The following is an 18839-nucleotide window of genomic DNA, read 5'->3' as shown; positions in this document are numbered from 1 at the left end:
CAATCAACTACAATTAATAATTGTTAAGTTTTGCCGAATAGTTAATGCTCCATGTTTCATATAATACATTGATCCAATTCTATCATAATATAAAGTTAAAAAAAAAATAAACAATTCCATCAAAAATTAAGTAACAGCTTTTAATAAAATAAAAAAAATATACAATTCCACCAAAAATAAATAACAATTTTAAGGTATACTATATGCTAGTTATTTGGGCATATAGTATACTTTAAAAGTTATTATTTAATTTTGTTTGGAAATTTTTTTTTAATTTTATTTTATTGTAGAACCGGATCAATGCATCATATGAAACTTGGAGCATTAGTTATTTGTCAAAACTTGTTTATAAAAATTATTTGCTTTAATTGATTAGTTATTAGCAACATTTTATGGTAATCATTCTCTCTCTCTCTCTCTCTCTCTCTCTCTCTCTCGATTATTGATTAATAGTTTACTTACCAATGTTATAAATTGTCAAAACCTGATAGATACTTGACGAGTGTTCAGTCGGGTATACCCAATACCGGATAGGGAATTACACAACAGATATCCGATAGCTATGGAATAGGCTTTACTAACTGGATATGAGTTTGAGAATGTTTAAACCTAAAATAAAGATATATCACAACTAACAAATGCAATTTTTTTTTGGCCAACTGGGCTTGGAATATTCTTGCCTAGTGGACTTCAATGTAAATTAACTGATGAAAACGAAAATTTAAAAGATTTTTTAATTTATACAAGTCAATTACTTGTCTTTAGTTGAGACATTCAACAATTCTAATAAGATTCTTCAAAATTAAGTGTCAAATTTGGCCATATTGTAGGTGAAAATGACATGAGTTTTAATGAACTATAAAGGTTATCGATCGATTTTTTTTAACCATTTAGTTGGGCTCGTGCAATTAGATAATGCGAAAGTGGGCCACTAGCCCACTATAATCAAATAGGACAAGTGGCTATGTAACTAAGTTAAAAAAAGAGAAAAATTCAAGGAAAATGTCACAATATAATATAGTAACCAAGTTTTAAAGCTGTTTTAACTAGGTCATCAGTGCATTTTTTTGTTTAAATTAGGTAACTAAACCTTCAAATCAAGCCATGTCGAAATCTTTTGTGTAAAGAATGAAAAGGAGGAGGAGATGTGAGGATCAGGATTTCCAATATACGTAATTATATTAAAAAAAACATGTTAACTATATTAAAAAAAAATAAAAAGTAACTAAATTCCACGTCACTAGTCCAAACCAGCATAAAAAGCAAAAAGAAAAAGAGTTTCCTTGATTGAAACAAAAAAGTAAAATGTTAAAAGAAAAACATATAGAAACCTATAATTTATATAAAACATGAAAGCTATTGAAACAATTTTAAAACTTGAGTGATCCAATTGAGCACTTTTAAGTAATTTTAGAAAATGAGTACATGCTGTGTGATTTTTATCTATGCTATTCTAATGATAATATTAGTGTTTATAAAGAGAGATTAACAAGGGTTTTACTGTTGTTAAAAGGTTAAAGCAAGAATCAATTATTTTGAGGTTGACGTAACATAAGACCCTTAAGATGAGTGTGCATATCTAGTAGAACTGCTGGAGCCTAGAAGCATAGGAGATTTGGATTTTCCTGTTTAAAGCCGAGATTTATTTGACGGATCAATGTAAGCGCATCAATTACCACCAAAAAGAAAAAAGAAAGAAAAAAATCGAAAGACTGAGAATATGAGAATGGCTAGCAGCCATGAACATCAAAACACGATCCATGTATGATAATCAACTATATAATTTGATTAATTTTCCTCTTGACAATAATGTTGAAAAGCCTATGGGTCTTCAAGAAGAAAAACTAGTATGCACATATAAAGCTACATGCTTTCAAAGCAAGATTAATGGCAAAATGTTTTAGTGGAACTCATGGTATAAAACCTAAGCATAAGGTTGCTATGCATTATAAGATCTGCATTGAAGTAGCACAAGAGGATACAGAAGTTACCTGATGATCTTGCGCTGATGCAAACATTTATGACCGACCATGTTAAGATGTTTTATGGAAACAAGAGTGTAATAAGTGTTATCGCGCAAGCAAAAGAACTAAAGCCATCATAATAAGTGAGATTCATGCATGTGAAAATCTTGTTGAAGATCCGTTTACAAAGCCCGTGTCTCAATCCAATCATGAAGATCAGGCTAAGATCTATAGGACCTTAGTTACTATGATATTGAATGAATATCATATGTATATTATTTGGAACATTATTTACAGTATAATCATTTTATATAAGTTGACATATTGGATATTGTATGGTCACTTTAATTATCATTTACTTCGTTTTAAGTTAGCATTTTTATAATTTATGTACATGAATAACTATTACTCTAAAAGAGTTGCAAGCCCATTCTAGAGATGTTTATTAGAGTATAAAAATTGGACATGACCCACTTCGAATATCACTTCATGGATTGAACACACAAGTAGATCTCGTAAATGGTCATGAAACATGCAATATATATATAGACTTGAAAGTGTGCAATGATGTGCTTTGACATAGCTTAACATTGTTCTTTGAAGATACAATTACAACACTGTTAGGCGCATTGTGATGCACATAAACGACGTGTAGTCGATATGAAATAATTTGTTCATCTTAGCATTATATCTCTAGGGTCCTTGATAACTCAAATCGATAAAAGCTCATGTCCATGCTCATATGAATCAAGATCGAATGTACTTTTCCTAAAGCTATTAAATGTCAGTTGAAAGACGATTTAAAAGGCCGAACGCGAAAACAGAAGAGTATAACCACAAGGCTTTGAAAGTTCTTGAACAAGAAAAAGAACGAAAAAAAACAGATTCGAGGCATTATCTTTGACCACATAGGGTGCATAGAAACCGAAAAACTTCATTTCAACCATCAAAAAGATACAAGACAGAAGCTACTACATCAACACAAGATGATTTACTGCTAACAAAATAGAAGTAATTGATGAATAAGTCAAATTTTAATCCACACGAAACCTGCAGTTGTAAACAAAACATAAACCATTTGGAGAAAAAAATGAGTTATGCACTAAAGTATACAAAAGATTTTCTTCTTCAATCAGTAGTTTTCAAACAAACAAGACGAGTGCCATCTTGAAGGTGCACCAATGACTTCACAGCTCGTAAGGAAATATGTATCTAAGTATTTGTCATGGATACCTACACATTGCGCTTTTTGTTGAGGTCATGTACCACACATAAATCCGCTGCTGTCTTCATCTGAATAATTCACATATTTGACAAAACTTCAGGAAACTATTAACATTGTGACAGAAGATGCATTTGCATCAAACCACTAACATTTTGACCCATTTATCTCTTAATGGTTCAAGTGGGTTATGGGTATGATTAAAAAAAACAGCTGATATGAAACGGGTCGAAAGTGTCTGAAAATGCATTCAAACGATTTTTTAGAGTAACTGTAATGGTATTGGTTTTGTAATCATGCTTAGGGATGTAAACAAGTCAAGCTGCTCGTAAGGCACTCTAGATTGACTCACTAAAAACTCAAATTGAGCCGAGCTCAAGCCTGAAAATAAGCTTGTATAATAAAAGAGGACGAGCTCAAGCAGGCTATCGAGCCTAACGAGCATGCTATGTATATAACTTCTTTTTTTAGTATATCAAATATATATATTTACATAATTAATATAATATATAAAACTTTGATAAAGAAAACTAAATAATATATATATTATTTTATGTATAAAAAATATAATTATAATTATAAATGAATATAATAATAAAATAATGTAATAAAATGTTTAATAAATAATAAACAAGTCGAGCTTAAGCCCTCATAAGTTAAATGAGCCAGGCTTGATCTTAGCAGAGCCTGAGCCCAGCTTGACTCGTTTACACCCCTAAATTCATGCTTGACATATTAATTTTTTATGAGATTTAAGGTTAAAAAAAAGTGTTTATGGGTCAACCCGACCGAACTGCTTCTAATCCAAACCATATAAATGCATGTGTTCATTCATACTGTATTAAATTATTGATATACAATCATAGCACAACCTCTGTATCGGTATTTGGTAATATAAAGATATTGAGTTGTATAAAAGCATGACGAGACCTGTATGACATTGACTAGTTGCTTGGTTCCCCATCCAAAGAGAAGAAAAGCAAGTAATGCAGAATATATTATACTTTGTTTTGCAGTATGTATCAAAACCTAAATTTTCATAGAAAGAAAAATTACATAATAACTTCAAATTATCATAACCAAAAAGAAAAAAAATAAAGAAAACAAAACACTTTAGGCTTACATTAGTCATCTTCTCTGACTCCTTTGCTAGAAGAAACAGAGTTATGTAAAGAAGCTGCAGAGTCAAAAGACTCAGTTAAAGATTAAAAAATAATGATAACAAAAGAAGAGTATAAAAGCAAGCTTTTTTACCTCGCAAGCTACACAGCAGTATCCCATGAACATCCTGTTTCCATAGTATAACTTAAATAACCAACTCGTGCTGTCTTTCACGTCTTTATGATTAGATTTACCAACCAAGAAAGTACTGCATTCAAAGGTAAAATCAACAAAATCAGTTTAAAAAGAAACAGATTAGAATGACTCAGAGTCAAAATTTGTCCAAAGTGTTGTTTTAAAGCCTAAGGCGTCATAATCGTTTAATTTAAAAGAATTCGACTATATTGATATAATATAGCTTTGTAATCATACTTCCCACACTTTAGGGACAGAAAGTGTTACACGGGTCAACCCAGTCAAACCCGTTTAGACCCACAAGAAATGAAAAGGGTGTGTAAATAATACCTGTACATTTGAAACCAATGGCTTGCAATATCCAAAGCAAGCAACGACAGGAATACAAAGCTGGGTCTGAAATTATTAATAAAGAAATCAATAACAAATATGAAAAAAAAAACTAATAGAATATAAAGTGAGAAATAAGAAACCTGTAGACTTGAGAGAGAATAACTAGAAGGCAAGCAGTGCTTATCCTGAGAGACACCAAATTTTAGTTACACATATGGAATAAAAGTGACAAAATAGATGGATATAATGAGAAATATAACATAAAGGTGAAGAATTCAACAATTAACTATAATCATCACCTATCTGTGATCATGTCCAGAACTGCCCCGAAGGTTGAAACTACAAGATAAAAATAATAAACGAATAAAATTATGGAATAACACAGAACAGATTATTTACCAGAACAGATTAATTAGAGCAAAATACATGACATGTTGATAAATGATAACAATTATGAAATACGCCTTACCTTGATTGAATTTGCGAGCAAACCAACCATCCAATGCGTCACAAACAAAGCTGAAACAGTAAGATCAGCCGTTGAACATTCCAATTAGTATTACAACCTTTAAATAGATATTATCTTTGTTACACCGGATAATCAACCACATTTATTTATATTTACTCTTTACCTGATGAAATAGAGGACTGAAAAAAGCTCTTTATTGGTAAAGCATATCGCAAAGGCGTAGCAGTTCAACAGAACTCTAATGTACCCTGTACATAGACATAAGCAGCATAGTTCAAGACATATTAGACAAGTTTTATTATTATCATATCTAGAAGGTATTGAAGTGTAACATTATTCTCTACGTATAGATATCATATGTAACCCTATTAGACACACTCAATATACAATATACAATTCGTGGTTTATCTAGACAGAATGACATAATTCATAAAGATTTAGCTCATGTTGCACATTAAATGTATAATCAATTAAAATAGTAACATAAAGAAAAATAGATGCATGAATGAAAGAGTAAACGCATTAAGAGCAGCAAGATCCATTAGTAATAACTTGATAAAAAATTAAAAATAAATAAACGTATCAATTTTAACTTAGTTTAACAATATCTGCAATCAACTGGACAAACAAAAGGAATAACAGGGGCCTAGCACATAAGAAATTCTTCTTGGCTTCCCGATCAAATAAATGATTACACGTTCTTACATTATGATTTACTATGCGCATATTACACGTACTTAGGGCAATATATAATCCAAAAAGAAAAGGTTAGGCTAATAATATATCAACGAAAAAGCAGGAAGAATATACAACATAGACTTTCCCAAATCATGACACGTGATTCACATCTTAATTAATAGATTTATTTGTAGATTGATTTATGTATGTCAGAAAATTCACCGACTGTAAAGGAACTCACCAATGATATTTGGGATGTAAAGATACACGCTTATTGTTTTAGGTCTTGATTTGGATGCCATCTCTACTTCTCAGCCACAAATCAAGGTCGCTAAAATCTGTCACGGATTAAAGTATAAGCAATCTAAACCTGCACAAACAAAAGATTTCATATATCAGAAATCATCATTTTTAAGTGTTTTTACGGTCAACACATGAGCTCTTTGAAAACGACAAAAATAAAGCATGCCAAGTGCATGAATGAAACAAAAAAGATTCAGGTTTCATAATCAACGGCTCAACGCAAGTAAAACATGTGATATATTTATAAAGTCGTGTAAAGATGTGTTCTTCAGAATATACTTTTTTTTAAAACCCCCTAACAAAACCACATTAAGATTGATATTCCCTGATGACTTTATATGGTAACCAAGAACAAGAAACTCATCAAGACACATCCAGCACTCAACCAAACCACGAGATCAATGCATCACCGCACAATCAGACACAAACCCCAAACACTCACTGGATTATAAGAATGACATTTAACTAGCAACCCATTTCACGAGGATGTAAACAGAAAGTTGTAACAAAATTGAACATCATGCAGGTCATCAATTAATGTCTGGTAGGCATTATTTCCAGTTTTCCACACCAGTATATCTTTATTAATAATCGCAAGAATATAACTTTTACAAAAACAAATAACACCCTCCATAATTGCTGAATTCAGCTGTCAAGATTCTGATATTTTTCACAAGGTTTCTGCACGAAATCTGAATCCCAGCCAATTAAACAATGTTTTAAAAACCGGTTTTTAACTTGTACCGAATTGGACTAAAAAATGGTACCACCAATTGAACCGGGCTGTACTGGGAGGTTCAACCGGGTTGAATAGTTTACCCTATAAATTCATATAAATACAACTTCAACTCAAAATAACCCAAACATACATGATTCATCATAATTCAAAAGTTAATTCATTCATAAAAAAAATAATACAAAAGCACTCAATTTTCAAAATTAATCCAAAAGTTTACTCGTTTCAATATTAATCGTTAGGTTAAAAGTAATTTTTTAAAAATATTGGCCGCAAATATAAAAAATCTCTTAGGATTAAAACCTATTTGCCAGTACAAACCGATTTTTAGAAAAAACCGCCGGTTCGATGTTCTAGCAAACCGGCGGCCGGTTTTTAAAACATAGCAATAAAAAGAGTTTGAAAGCTGAATTGTAAAAACATTTATTTATTATATGTTTGTAATTGAACATCAACAAACACCCTAATTTGAAGATCATGAGAAAGTAGCCCTAAAGTTGAATAATCATATTTAAGACATTACACAATTGATGAAACTTTTTGATACCTGAGTTGAGTATGGATGAACTAACAGCAGAGATGTGAAATAATATGCAATTTCTTAAAAGTAGCCCAAGTGCCTAAACCCCCAATCGCTCCTATAATATTTATTAATTTCCAAATCAGTTTTAGGTAAAAAGGGTGGGTAAACGAGAAACAAACATGTATTAATCGAAGAAATCTGGTTCAATTTCAGAACTTTGGTGAAGAGCGATCTCGATTTATTATTATTATTATTATTATTATTATTATTATTATTATATATTTTGAAAGAATAAAACTTGTAGTAGTTATGAAGAAGACGTATAAATTGATAAAATGATATGAAGATTACCTAATTTGGAAGGAAGAATGAATATGAAGCTCTAAACCCTAGCTTAGCTTAGTTCCGGCAATTTGTCAGTAGTATGGAACAACTTCGGAGACGACGAATCCAAGATGGCCTCCATTTAAAGCAAAACTATACATGCATATAATAATAATAATAAGATGACAAAAGAGAAACAAGTAGGAAATTGTAATGTATCTTAATCTTATAATATTAATTAATCGGGTAAAAGAAAAGCTCCAATAAATGATCAAGAGAGTACTGAGACGAGATGCTAATCGTCTATGTAATTTTGGCGTTTTATGTTTGACTCACCCAGGAACCAAGTCATTGCGGAAAATCCAGTTGAGTTAGGTTTAGAACCTGATACCATAAAAATTTCTAAGTCTTAACCACCACCTAATGTCATTTGACCAAAAAGCCACTTGCAGGGTAAAAGAATAGCTCATTTCTGCTCAACCCTTGTTGCCTTGATTGATTTGAATACTATACGTGGTATAAAAGGGGTATACGACGAGTACATTGATTGACCAGAGTGTATTCAAGAATTATGTGTTTATATACCGGTGTTATATGTATGTATAATGATTTATACGTCCGTATACTAGATGGATTAGCTTACTTGACAATGGAAGAGGTGTATATTAATTACCCTTGCTATATATGCAAAATGTATTAGTGCATTGAGACATTTAGCAAGACATTGTAGTGATTTATAGCGGGTTGAGTGGACGTTAACAACTTCATCTTGCATCTACTTTGTTGTGTTTATCGAGGGTATTCTTGTCTCATTAACTAATTTGCTCTTTTGTTAATCTATGATCTCTCTTTTAAGATTAAAATGTGTGAAGAATTAGAAATCACTTGATATAACTTCAAACTTTGGAGTTCAGGAGCATCCTCATATACGAGGCTTCAAAACCGGCTACATGTCACCACCTGATCGGATTATGCTCTTTCACAATCAAATTTGGCTAAAAAATTGTGTCCCATCTTTCCTCATCCCTTTTCTACCACTCTCACATAACCTGTTTTGGGCATTCTTTTATAATAACGTCCATACTCACCTTCTCTCCATGTCATTCCTTGTCTCATCAAATTCCACTGGGTTGTGGATGCTCCAGATGTTCAAAAATGGTAGGCGAAAATGTGAATAATATTTGCTTAAAGATAGCGAGAAATCATCTCCAAAATATATCACACTATCCACTGTTGTTATCACGATCCGACCACGAATTTTTTTACAACACTTGATGTTTTAAAATTCCGTTTTTCTTTTAAATTCTTCAAGCAGCTTCTACTTCTAAGCATGCATGTTTAATCTTTTAGACATTTTTAATATTTTTCTTTATAATCAAAGCAAAAATTGTATTTCTTAATAAGAAAAAGTTAAAATACAAAGTGAGACAAAAATGAAAAATGTGAGAAAGATGTGCAATAATAAAAAAAGCCTCTAAAAAAATCATAACTCAAAATATAGAAAGACAAAAAAAAAACTAAAACGTTTCCCACATTTTTCTTGTTCAAAAAAAAAAAAACACAATGTCGAGAAAAAAATACACAACGATGAAAATAAACAATAAAAAAACATAATGATAAATAAAAAGGACACAATATATCGTAAAATATAACATAATGTTGAGTAATATAATACAATATTAAGAAAAAAAGATATAATGTCAGGGAAAAATGCACAATCAATAACAGAAATAAGCATAGAACACAATGATAAAAGATAAGTAAAAATAAATGATGATATTTTTTTCCTTAACATTGTGTTTTTTATTATTATTTTTTCTTTGGATCAAGGAAAATAGAGGAGCATTTTAGTTTTTTTACCCTTTTTTTTGTTTTTTTTTATATTTTAACTTTTAAGTTATGTTTTTGTTATTAATTTTTTATTATGTTGTTTGAGGTGTGTTTTTTTTCCACAAATACTTCTCAATTTTTCCTCATTATAGAATACTTTACTCTTTCAAAATATGCAGCCATATCGAATATAATCTAATCTAACTATACTATTAAAGAAACACAAGTTGTCCACATGACATTTAACTAGACACTCCATATAAAATGCCAAGTAGATGTCATGTCACTATTTCCTATTATACTATGACCAATGACCCATTTTTCTATTATAACCCATGACCCGTAAGGTTTTATAAAATTTTGAAAAACAAATTATTATTGACTTATTGTGTGATACGGGTTTTGAACACAAGACCTCATGTTTCAAATTAAATGTGCTTACCAACTCCATTAAAATAGTAATTGTGTTTGATTTATTGACTTAACATATATAAATGTGATTTCTTTGCAACTATAAAACAAAAATTATATTTAATTGTTAACATTTCCATAATTTACAATATTGCATTGTCTTCTCATATCTCTTTAACATAACTATTTAAGATTGTTCATCGTTTCTCTCTTTAATTTAAAATATGATATATTTTTATTTATTTTTTTATAACAAAACCTTAGTAATTGTAAATTTAGTTTTTAAATATCATTTTTACATAAAATATTTAATATATGTATGAATGTTTTATTTTAAATAAATCAAACATCAAGATTTGATTTTCAACTTAAAATTACAGTGCATGAATATCAAAATCTTAATAGAAAAAATCATAAATAAAAATTATTATATGAAACAACTGAATGTACGTATTATATATAATAATTTTTTATTTTTATTATATCTTCATCCGTATGAAACACGGGCTCTAACATAGTATACACTAAAAGAAATCTTATCTAATTTAGTTTTAATATAAAAAGATCTATATAGTTTCACAAATATAAGAATGAAAATAAATAAACTACTTTTTATATATGTAGTTTATATATATGTATTATATAAACCATTTATTTTAAAATCCGTTAACACTCTAACCCATCTTGTTTTTAAAACTTCCTAACCCATGAAGAAAATGGTATCCTGTTTGTTAGTCTTTGCCGGATAAGCTATAATGTCATGGATAGACGTTAAGATATACCACATACTTTATATATCTTAAAGATCTTTAATAGATGTTAAATCGTTGTCTATTTGAGATATATCGAAAGTGATATTATATGAAATTCCCACGTTAGCCAATTGGCATTAAATATCCAAACCTAATCGATGTTTGTCCTTTTGGAATATATTTGAATTATTGTCGTCTTCTTGTTCACTTTCAATCACGTTCAAAGGTGAACATTATTATTTAAAATATTATAAAAGAGACCAACTACCATCGTCAAAACGTTTTTATGATTTAATTTGGTAAATATTTCAATAGGCATGGGTTATTTTCACATCACATAAGTTACTCAAACACCATATGCTTCTATATGAGTCGTATATGGGTTATACGAGCCGTATATGCCAGAATTATGTCATAATAAGTCGGAGTGTGTCTTGGTCTATACGGGTCGTAAATACCCTATACGACTCGTATAGACTGAAAAATCAGTCATAAAGTACATTTGTCAATTATGCAGGGGCTATACGAGCCATATACACTTATTAACACACCATGGGGGTGGTGTTTGAATATAACGACCCATTTCAATATTGGTCATGATTGTCTTTATTGAATACTAATTTATCTTTAGACATATTATGCGAACCCAAGCGCCCTTAACATGCACACTAACAATACTAGTTCAAATTAGTGTTAGCTCATATAGTTTAAAATAGCTTTTGCAAAATCGAATCAGTTGTAAATGAGCCGGCTCGACTCATAAAATGAATCAGGTTCGAGCTGGCCCAACTATGCTTGAATTAACTCATTGATTTGTCTAGGTTAACCTCAATATCCTAATTCGTTCTTATTATTTCTCACCTCTTATTATACATTCCAAGTTTCCATTATACTGATAATTAATTTGTTGATGAGTGATCTAATTTCTTTCTTCATTACTCCACTGATTTGGTTAAATAATATTGGACCGATTGCTCAATGCTCATGTGTTTTAATATGAAGACCGGTGGCCTTATTTCATGCATTGCTTGATTTAATTGACTATATGGAGCTTCTCAACTCGTTATCTAGAATTATTAAAATATCTCGAAGCTCGCTCGAAATCAACTTAGTATCTAAACAAAACGAGTATGAGTTGACCCCGACTATCCCTGGTTCCGATAGCTCCTAAATTAGTATAGCCTTTTTAGAAAAATTTGAAAATACTCTTATAAAAATAAATTCATAATCAAACCAACTATTTGTAATAATGTAAGGTATTATAATGACAATAAATGATGTATATATTTTTTTAAATCCAAATAAGCCCGTATAGGTCATACCAAAAATGTCAAGATCATAACAAAATCCAGATAAGTTAGACACTCGAAACGTTTGACTAATTACAAACTAGTCTTCAGCCAAGCTATACTCATAGGCTCATAGCTACATAAAGGACATTTAGCCGAAGACAGTTACGGACACGTGGGTCACCTAAAGCAAAGAAACACTAATACCCTATTACCGTTGTCATACTTTTGATAAGTGAAGCTTATTATGATGCTGTGATTCATCTATGTCTAAAGATACACTGAATACTTCTACTCCCTCTCTTTTATTTTTTTTCTCGCGTAAGACTAACAACACAATAGAGTCCTCCTCGACACTTGATCCGTGATGTAATCAATGAGCTGGGCGTTTGTTACTTCGTTATAGTGATTAGGAGTGTAAAAAAACTGGTTTGGGACCGGTTCATGGCAAACCAACCCGAACCGGTTTGATAAGGAAATCGGTTTCACCCAAACCGGTTCATGAACCGACCGAAACCGGCGGTTTGGGCATCGGCTTCCTTTTTGAACAACCAAACCGATTTTAAAACCGAACTGGTTGGTTTGAGGAAAACCGGTTCTAAACCGGACCGAACCGAACTGACATGGACCATGCAGGCCTATCTTGCTGCTAAACCATTTTATAAACCGAACTGGTTTGAATGAAACCGGTTTTGACCAGCCTTTAACCAAACTGGTTTTGTACACCTCTAAATCTCTAATAGTGATAATACTTGTTAATGATTTATTTTCTTCAACCTGACCCAAGCAACAGCCCAAATTTCTGTTACAAGCCAATCAACATTATACATCTTCTTTGGGAGTGACAAGCTAAACTAAGGGGACAAATGAAATTGTATATCTTCATCGTATACCTTTATTAGTTTATTATCAAATTGGCTGTGTAACTATAGACAAGGCAATATAATCTAACACTTACCCTTAATTTCAAGTTGCAGCTTGTTATGAAAGTGGTAAACCCGACTTCCAGGTCCAAAGGGTGGAACCCTTGGTTGCTCTTATAATATTTTTATTTTGATAAATAGTTCTTTATTGGAATTCATAAGATTTTCTAAATTCCGAAAATTTACTTAAAAATCCAAGGTTGAAATGGAATACGTTTTTATCCTAAACCCAACCTAAAATAACAGCTTTGAAACAGTTTCGTCAAAAACTGAAGACACGAATTTAGGTCATATTCTATGCATGCAACAAACAACAAGAAACACATATTCGTTCTTGAAAATCTCCCAGAGTCTTATCCGATTAAAAATTCCAGTGTACCATCGAAATGTTTCAATACGAAACTGAATCACGGTTCTCAGACAAATCAAGTGCTATAGAACTACTCATACCACACGAGCCATGGAAAATGATAACACCACCCCCAAAAATCAAAGAAAATAACTTTGAAATAAGGGAATCACATAAAATCAGGACAACTGTATGTGCTCTTGGTAGTAAATGTTAAATTTAACAAAAGAAAATATTTTCACTGTTTTAACTTTGTAATCATCTACTAATAGTTATGATGATTAAGTTACATGAAGTAAAAAAAGAAGAAAAAAGATGATCCAAAATCAAAGGTTAGAAACAGGCGAGGTCCAGGGGAGACGAGTGCAGAAGCAAACACAGGAACACAAAGTCTTATCTGGCAAGAGCGAGCACCACTAACACTAACACTAACACTAACACTAACACTAACACTAACACTAACATAATAAGCTAGGCTCGGTTAACCTCTTTCTTCCTTGTTTCTGGAAGCCTCATCTAGTCTAGTCTCTACCACTAACTGAATCCTAACCACCGCTCATTTCTCTCAACCACCGCAACGCCGCCTCCACTCCGACGCTGCACACTCCTCCTTCGCCTCAGTTCAGGTTTCCTAATCGAATTCCATCCAATTCACATTATCCGATTATTATTACTATTCATTTGTGGATTCGTTCTCCTAGGGTTTTATTAAGATGAGATATTTTGAATCTTCATTTCGTTTAGTAGCAGGTATCCTTTTTGTTCCAATTGAATGTCTATAGTAGATTATTAGTAGTAGCTATCTTATTAATCGCTTAACCTACAATAGGTACGCCCAAGCCAATGTTAAAATCCAATACGCTATGTTAATCTATATCAGTTTTTCGTAAATACACTCAAAAATCCATAATAAGCTCAGAATATGCTTTTCGTATTAAGTAAACGATTCAAATTGATGATTAACTGGATATATATTGACGATTTCATGGATCAGTTTCATGAATATAGGAGTTTTTGTACCTAGTCTACGTTAAGCAGTTATTGTATTCTATCTTTTATCATGTTATGTATGCTATTATTTCATTTGTCAAGAAGATGCCTAAGTTTAAGGCAATAGGAATGGATAACACTGGTTTTTTTATAGAGTTTGGTAGGCCATGACCTAATTTTGTTATAGGAACTAGGTTTTATGCTTGTTTAGAAGCTTAAGGCTATTGTTAAGTATGTTGTGGAGGTTTCAATTATTTTTTGTGAATTTGCAGAGAGTGTATTTGATGGCAATTGTACCAGGAGGGAGTACATGGGTGGCTCGGTGGGGAATTCAGCCTCAACTTGTGTCTAGAGCTTCTTCAGCAAGCAATTCATTTATGCATTTACCTCGGTGAGTATTGTCATCACTTTATTTCTGCAAATTTTGCTCTATTGATTTATCTAATCGATATTTTTTTAGTCTTTATCCCTTTTAATTTTGTCCTACAACGGCCGTGCTTATTTAGTATAGTTGACATACTGGGATCCCCCCCCTCTCCATGCATCAAAACAAGTCTAAATATATTCAAGTTTGATTTTTCAGATTCCAATGAATCTTAAGCTAGCAAGTTTCAAATAGTATGTTGGTCTATGTTATCGTAGGTTGTCTGAGAGACATAAGGAGGCCATATTAGTAAAGACTTTAGATGCATCATTGATGCGTGTCTATGCATACACATATATGGAAGCTGTTAGTCTATTCTTCCATATCATTAGAAATACTTTGAAGATATGAAATTATTTGTGTTAGAGGTGGGTAATCTGTTGTGAGGAATCGTTTTAGCGACGTTTCCAGTTTAGTTCACTTAGCTAAAGGGGTCAGTTAAACTGTTCTTTTAGAGGTTCCGGTCCATTCACTGAGATTGATGGCATGCTTTGCTGGTACATTATGTTGCAGTTATATAATATGCTTTTGTATACTATGTGCTCTGTCAGTATTATATGTAATGAAAGGTTAATTATATGTAGATAAAACTTGAATGTAGCTTACTTGAAATAACACCTTACCAGGAATTTTATCATTGGTAAATGGAAGGTTATTTCATGGTATTGGAAATAATTGTAAAGACCACATGATAGATGTATATTACTTTGAAGATTTGATACACTGTTCATATGCCAGTGAGTAAGATAAGACCATCTATGCATTCACATGATCTATAAGTATTACACGCGTATTAAGATGGTAACAATAGTGTTCTATATATAGAGATGCATACTACACACGAGTACCCTCTAGACTATGCTACTTACAATTGTGAACATCTATAATGACATGATAGTAACTAATGTGTAGTTGAAAACAAGTTTATAGGTAACTTTGAACTACGCTTTGTGTCGTGTGCTATTGTTATATGTACAGTTGAAAACAATGGCTAAATACGAGATTTTCTTTGTTGTGACTAAAATTTTCTAGTTTTTACCATACATGTTTGATTATCTATTTTGCATTCAATTGCGTATATGCTTTCTATCAAAATCTGTTATTTGTTTGTTTTTTCAGTTTATCAACCAATGCAAAAGAGTTGGCATCACCCTGTTCTGCCTTCTTTTCACAAGGTTCTTTGCATACACTATACAATATTGGGTCATTTGGTAAATCTCATCACCGAAGAGGTGGTCGTCTCATTGTTAAAGCTGAAAGTGTAAGTTTGCTGTCAGACCATCATCTATAATGGAATAAAAATATTTTATTTTCCTCTTCTTTTGTTTATTGAAATGTTGATATGCTTAAATCTACCTTGTATACACAGGATTATTATTCAGTACTTGGCGTGTCAAAGAATGCTAGCAAATCAGAAATAAAAAGTGGTTAGTATTAATCTAAGCTCTTGGAATATCAATTGGAGTTTCTTGAAGTTATTCTCTGTTGTTAGCACGTTCTATGTTAATCGTTAACCACTTTCACATTTCATATTGAAGTAAACATTATTATCTCTGCACTTCACTGTGTCCTGTTTTCCTTCTTGTATCTGCTAACATTTTTGAATAAATATGATCGCATATACACATTTTGTTATTATTTTCATATTCATTTGATGCTAAAATTTTCTCCTAGTATGGAATGGCTTGCAAAAGAAAATCTAACTATTTGACTTGATTATATTTGGAGTTTTTTCTACAAAACTTGGCTTGGTGTCTACCATCTTGTCAACACCTTTTTTTTATATTCCAATATACTTGCTTGCAGCAACTTGGTGTGTCTATTTCTGCATCAGTGTTTTCTAGGACATATTTGTATACTGCTCATCTGTGATTATAACTAACTTTTGGCCTAAGAAAATTTTGTGTGTTTGAACAGCATATAGGAAGCTTGCAAGGAGTTATCATCCTGATGTGAACAAGTACGTTCAACTGCCACTTTCAGCTTTACAAGAACTCCACTAATCTGGCTCAGTTTTAACTGTTATATCCATTACCGGTGTCCATATGCTGGTGTTGGTTTGCCACAATTAATCATTTTAAACTAGAATATAAAGCAAAGAATAACTAAGATTCATCTGATGTATTGTCATGGAAGTTAGCATCGTATACTCTGGGACCCTTTATTTCTAGACGAACAGCATGTGATAAATTGTTGTTTCTTTCAGGGAACCAGGAGCTGAACAAAAATTCAAGGATATAAGCAATGCTTATGAGGTACCCAATCCTACATCATAGTTAGTAAATTGTCATGTCGCAGGTTACGAAAAACTCTTTTTTATCAAGATTTTAATGGATAAGTTGGTATACAGGTTTTATCAGACGATGAAAAACGATCCATATATGACAGATATGGGGAAGCTGGACTTAAAGGCGCTGGTGTCGGCACAGGGGTGAGTTATTTACTTCTTTCAACTTAAACAATGATAAATGATTCCTATAAATATTCAGAGGTAACAATTTTGACCCCCGTTTACTATATTGACCAGGATTTCAGCAACCCTTTTGACCTGTTTGAATCATTGTTTGACGGGTTGGGCGGGATGGGTGGCATGGGTGGAAGAACCTCACGTAACCGGGCCACACAAGGCGAAGACCAAGGCTACAATCTGGTCTTGAACTTCAAAGAAGCCATATTCGGTGTTGAAAAAGAGATCGAAGTAACCCGTCTTGAGAGCTGTGGAACTTGTAACGGGTCTGGTGCCAAACCCGGGACAAGCCCGTCTAAATGCACAACATGTGGCGGTCAAGGCCAAGTCGTGTCCTCGGCTCGAACCCCGTTGGGAGTCTTCCAACAAGTCATGACGTGCTCATCTTGTAATGGAAGTGGTGAAATCTCTACCCCGTGTAATACTTGTAGTGGGGACGGTAGAGTAAGAAAATCCAAACGGATCAGTCTTAAAGTGCCAGCTGGAGTCGATGCGGGCAGCCGTTTGCGGGTTCGGTCAGAGGGTAATGCAGGAAGGAAAGGCGGCCCTCCTGGTGACCTGTTTGTTATGATTGATGTTCTTCAAGATCCGGTTTTGAAACGGGATGACACGAATATTCTCTACACTTGCAAAATATCTTATATCGATGCTATTCTCGGGACGACTTTGAAAGTCCCGACTGTTGATGGGATGGTGGATTTGAAAATCCCGGCTGGGACCCAGCCAGGGACGACACTTGTTATGGCCAAAAAGGGGGTTCCGATTTTGAACAAGAATAATATGAGGGGTGATCAGTTGGTGAAAGTGCAAGTTGAAATACCAAAGCGGTTGAGTGGGGAAGAAAAGAAGCTGATTGAAGAACTTTCAAATCTGAAGAAGGGTAAAGTCCCCAATAGCATATGATAGTGCAAATGGGTAGTGAAGATGCACAGGTTTATGAATCGGCTTCACGAAAATACGGCGATTTTTCGGGGTGTAGATCATGTAACATGAATCTATACACGGTTCACATGCCGGCTGTTGAGTCGGGGATTTGAGATGGACTGTTATAATTTATAGTTGATACCTTTAGCAGGATTTTGGATTATGCTTCTGAAATGTATATTATTGTAACCATTTTGACATCTTTTGTTGATTGAGCTTCATATGTTCTTGGATCATGGTTACTTTGTTTCTGGCATGCAATAAACATGATGTCATAAGAATCGACACGTCAACATCTCAACCGGTCATATGGTTATTGAATGACGTAACTAGAGTTAATTTAGAAAGCTTGAGCTCAACTCATTTCGAGCATCGTATCTAAAACTCGAGCTATGCTTTAGCTTGAGCTTCTCTTATTTGTTTTATATATATATATACAAATTTGATTATTGTACTGTTTAGATACTACCACCACCACATATATATATATAATAATACTTATTATGTAATTATATTTATACAAATAAGATGATCAAGTACTTAATTATGTAATTGCATTTATATAAATAACATCATTTAAACTCAGTTGAGTATAGTCAAACTGGGGATCAATGTGTGAACTATGAAGTAGG

The 18839-nt window shown here is 32.5% G+C and overlaps 2 protein-coding genes across 3 annotated transcripts; one reads left to right on the top strand and one right to left on the bottom strand.

Annotated features, from left to right (window-relative positions):
• Window positions 1-2821: 2821 nt before the first annotated feature.
• On the bottom strand, window positions 2822-6503 carry LOC143609729 (putative CDP-diacylglycerol--inositol 3-phosphatidyltransferase 2). The gene is made up of 10 exons (XM_077084403.1): window positions 6204-6503; window positions 5448-5532; window positions 5285-5334; window positions 5115-5154; window positions 4956-5000; window positions 4813-4878; window positions 4441-4555; window positions 4310-4363; window positions 4117-4215; window positions 2822-3257 (listed from the first exon to the last, which is right to left on the bottom strand). Exons 1-10 carry the CDS (start codon window positions 6262-6264, stop codon window positions 3198-3200), a joined length of 675 nt encoding a protein of 224 aa, XP_076940518.1. The 5' UTR covers window positions 6265-6503; the 3' UTR covers window positions 2822-3197.
• Window positions 6504-13896: 7393 nt separating this feature from the next.
• On the top strand, window positions 13897-18454 carry LOC143609731 (chaperone protein dnaJ A7A, chloroplastic-like). 2 transcript variants are annotated; one of them, XM_077084405.1, is made up of 8 exons: window positions 13897-14028; window positions 14665-14783; window positions 15936-16077; window positions 16186-16243; window positions 16734-16776; window positions 17023-17071; window positions 17167-17247; window positions 17344-18453. In XM_077084405.1, the coding sequence occupies exons 2-8, from the start codon at window positions 14677-14679 to the stop codon at window positions 18184-18186; spliced, it is 1323 nt and encodes a 440-aa protein (XP_076940520.1). In that variant the 5' UTR covers window positions 13897-14028; window positions 14665-14676; the 3' UTR covers window positions 18187-18453. The 2 variants fall into 2 exon arrangements, with proteins under 2 accessions (XP_076940520.1, XP_076940521.1); XM_077084406.1 differs by lacking the exon at window positions 13897-14028 and having other exon boundaries at window positions 14668-14783; window positions 17344-18454.
• The last annotated feature ends 385 nt before the right edge of the window (window positions 18455-18839 follow it).

The sequence above is a fragment of the Bidens hawaiensis genome, unplaced genomic scaffold, assembly GCF_021521415.1.
Source record: "Bidens hawaiensis isolate Kalapana, Puna unplaced genomic scaffold, B.hawaiensis_p1.1 tig00012779_1, whole genome shotgun sequence".
Classification (NCBI taxonomy): Eukaryota; Viridiplantae; Streptophyta; class Magnoliopsida; order Asterales; family Asteraceae; genus Bidens; species Bidens hawaiensis.
This window is presented reverse-complemented; position numbering and strand designations above follow the sequence as displayed.

What these genes read in the sequence shown, in the direction of transcription:
- LOC143609731 (XM_077084406.1), top strand. Translation starts at nt 14,677, where the DNA reads ATGGCAATTGTACCAGGAGGGAGTACATGGGTGGCTCGGTGGGGAATT. An exon ending in TCATTTATGCATTTACCTCG is followed by an intron (nt 14,784 to 15,935) that starts GTGAGTATTGTC and finishes TTGTTTTTTCAG; the next exon opens with TTTATCAACCAATGCAAAAG. An exon ending in GCGCTGGTGTCGGCACAGGG is followed by an intron (nt 17,248 to 17,343) that starts GTGAGTTATTTA and finishes TATATTGACCAG; the next exon opens with GATTTCAGCAACCCTTTTGA.
- LOC143609729 (XM_077084403.1), bottom strand. Translation starts at nt 6,264, where the DNA reads ATGGCATCCAAATCAAGACCTAAAACAATAAGCGTGTATCTTTACATC. An exon ending in ATTCTCTCTCAAGTCTACAG is followed by an intron (nt 4,879 to 4,955) that starts GTTTCTTATTTC and finishes TAATAATTTCAG; the next exon opens with ACCCAGCTTTGTATTCCTGT. An exon ending in CATTGGTTTCAAATGTACAG is followed by an intron (nt 4,556 to 4,812) that starts GTATTATTTACA and finishes CTTTGAATGCAG; the next exon opens with TACTTTCTTGGTTGGTAAAT.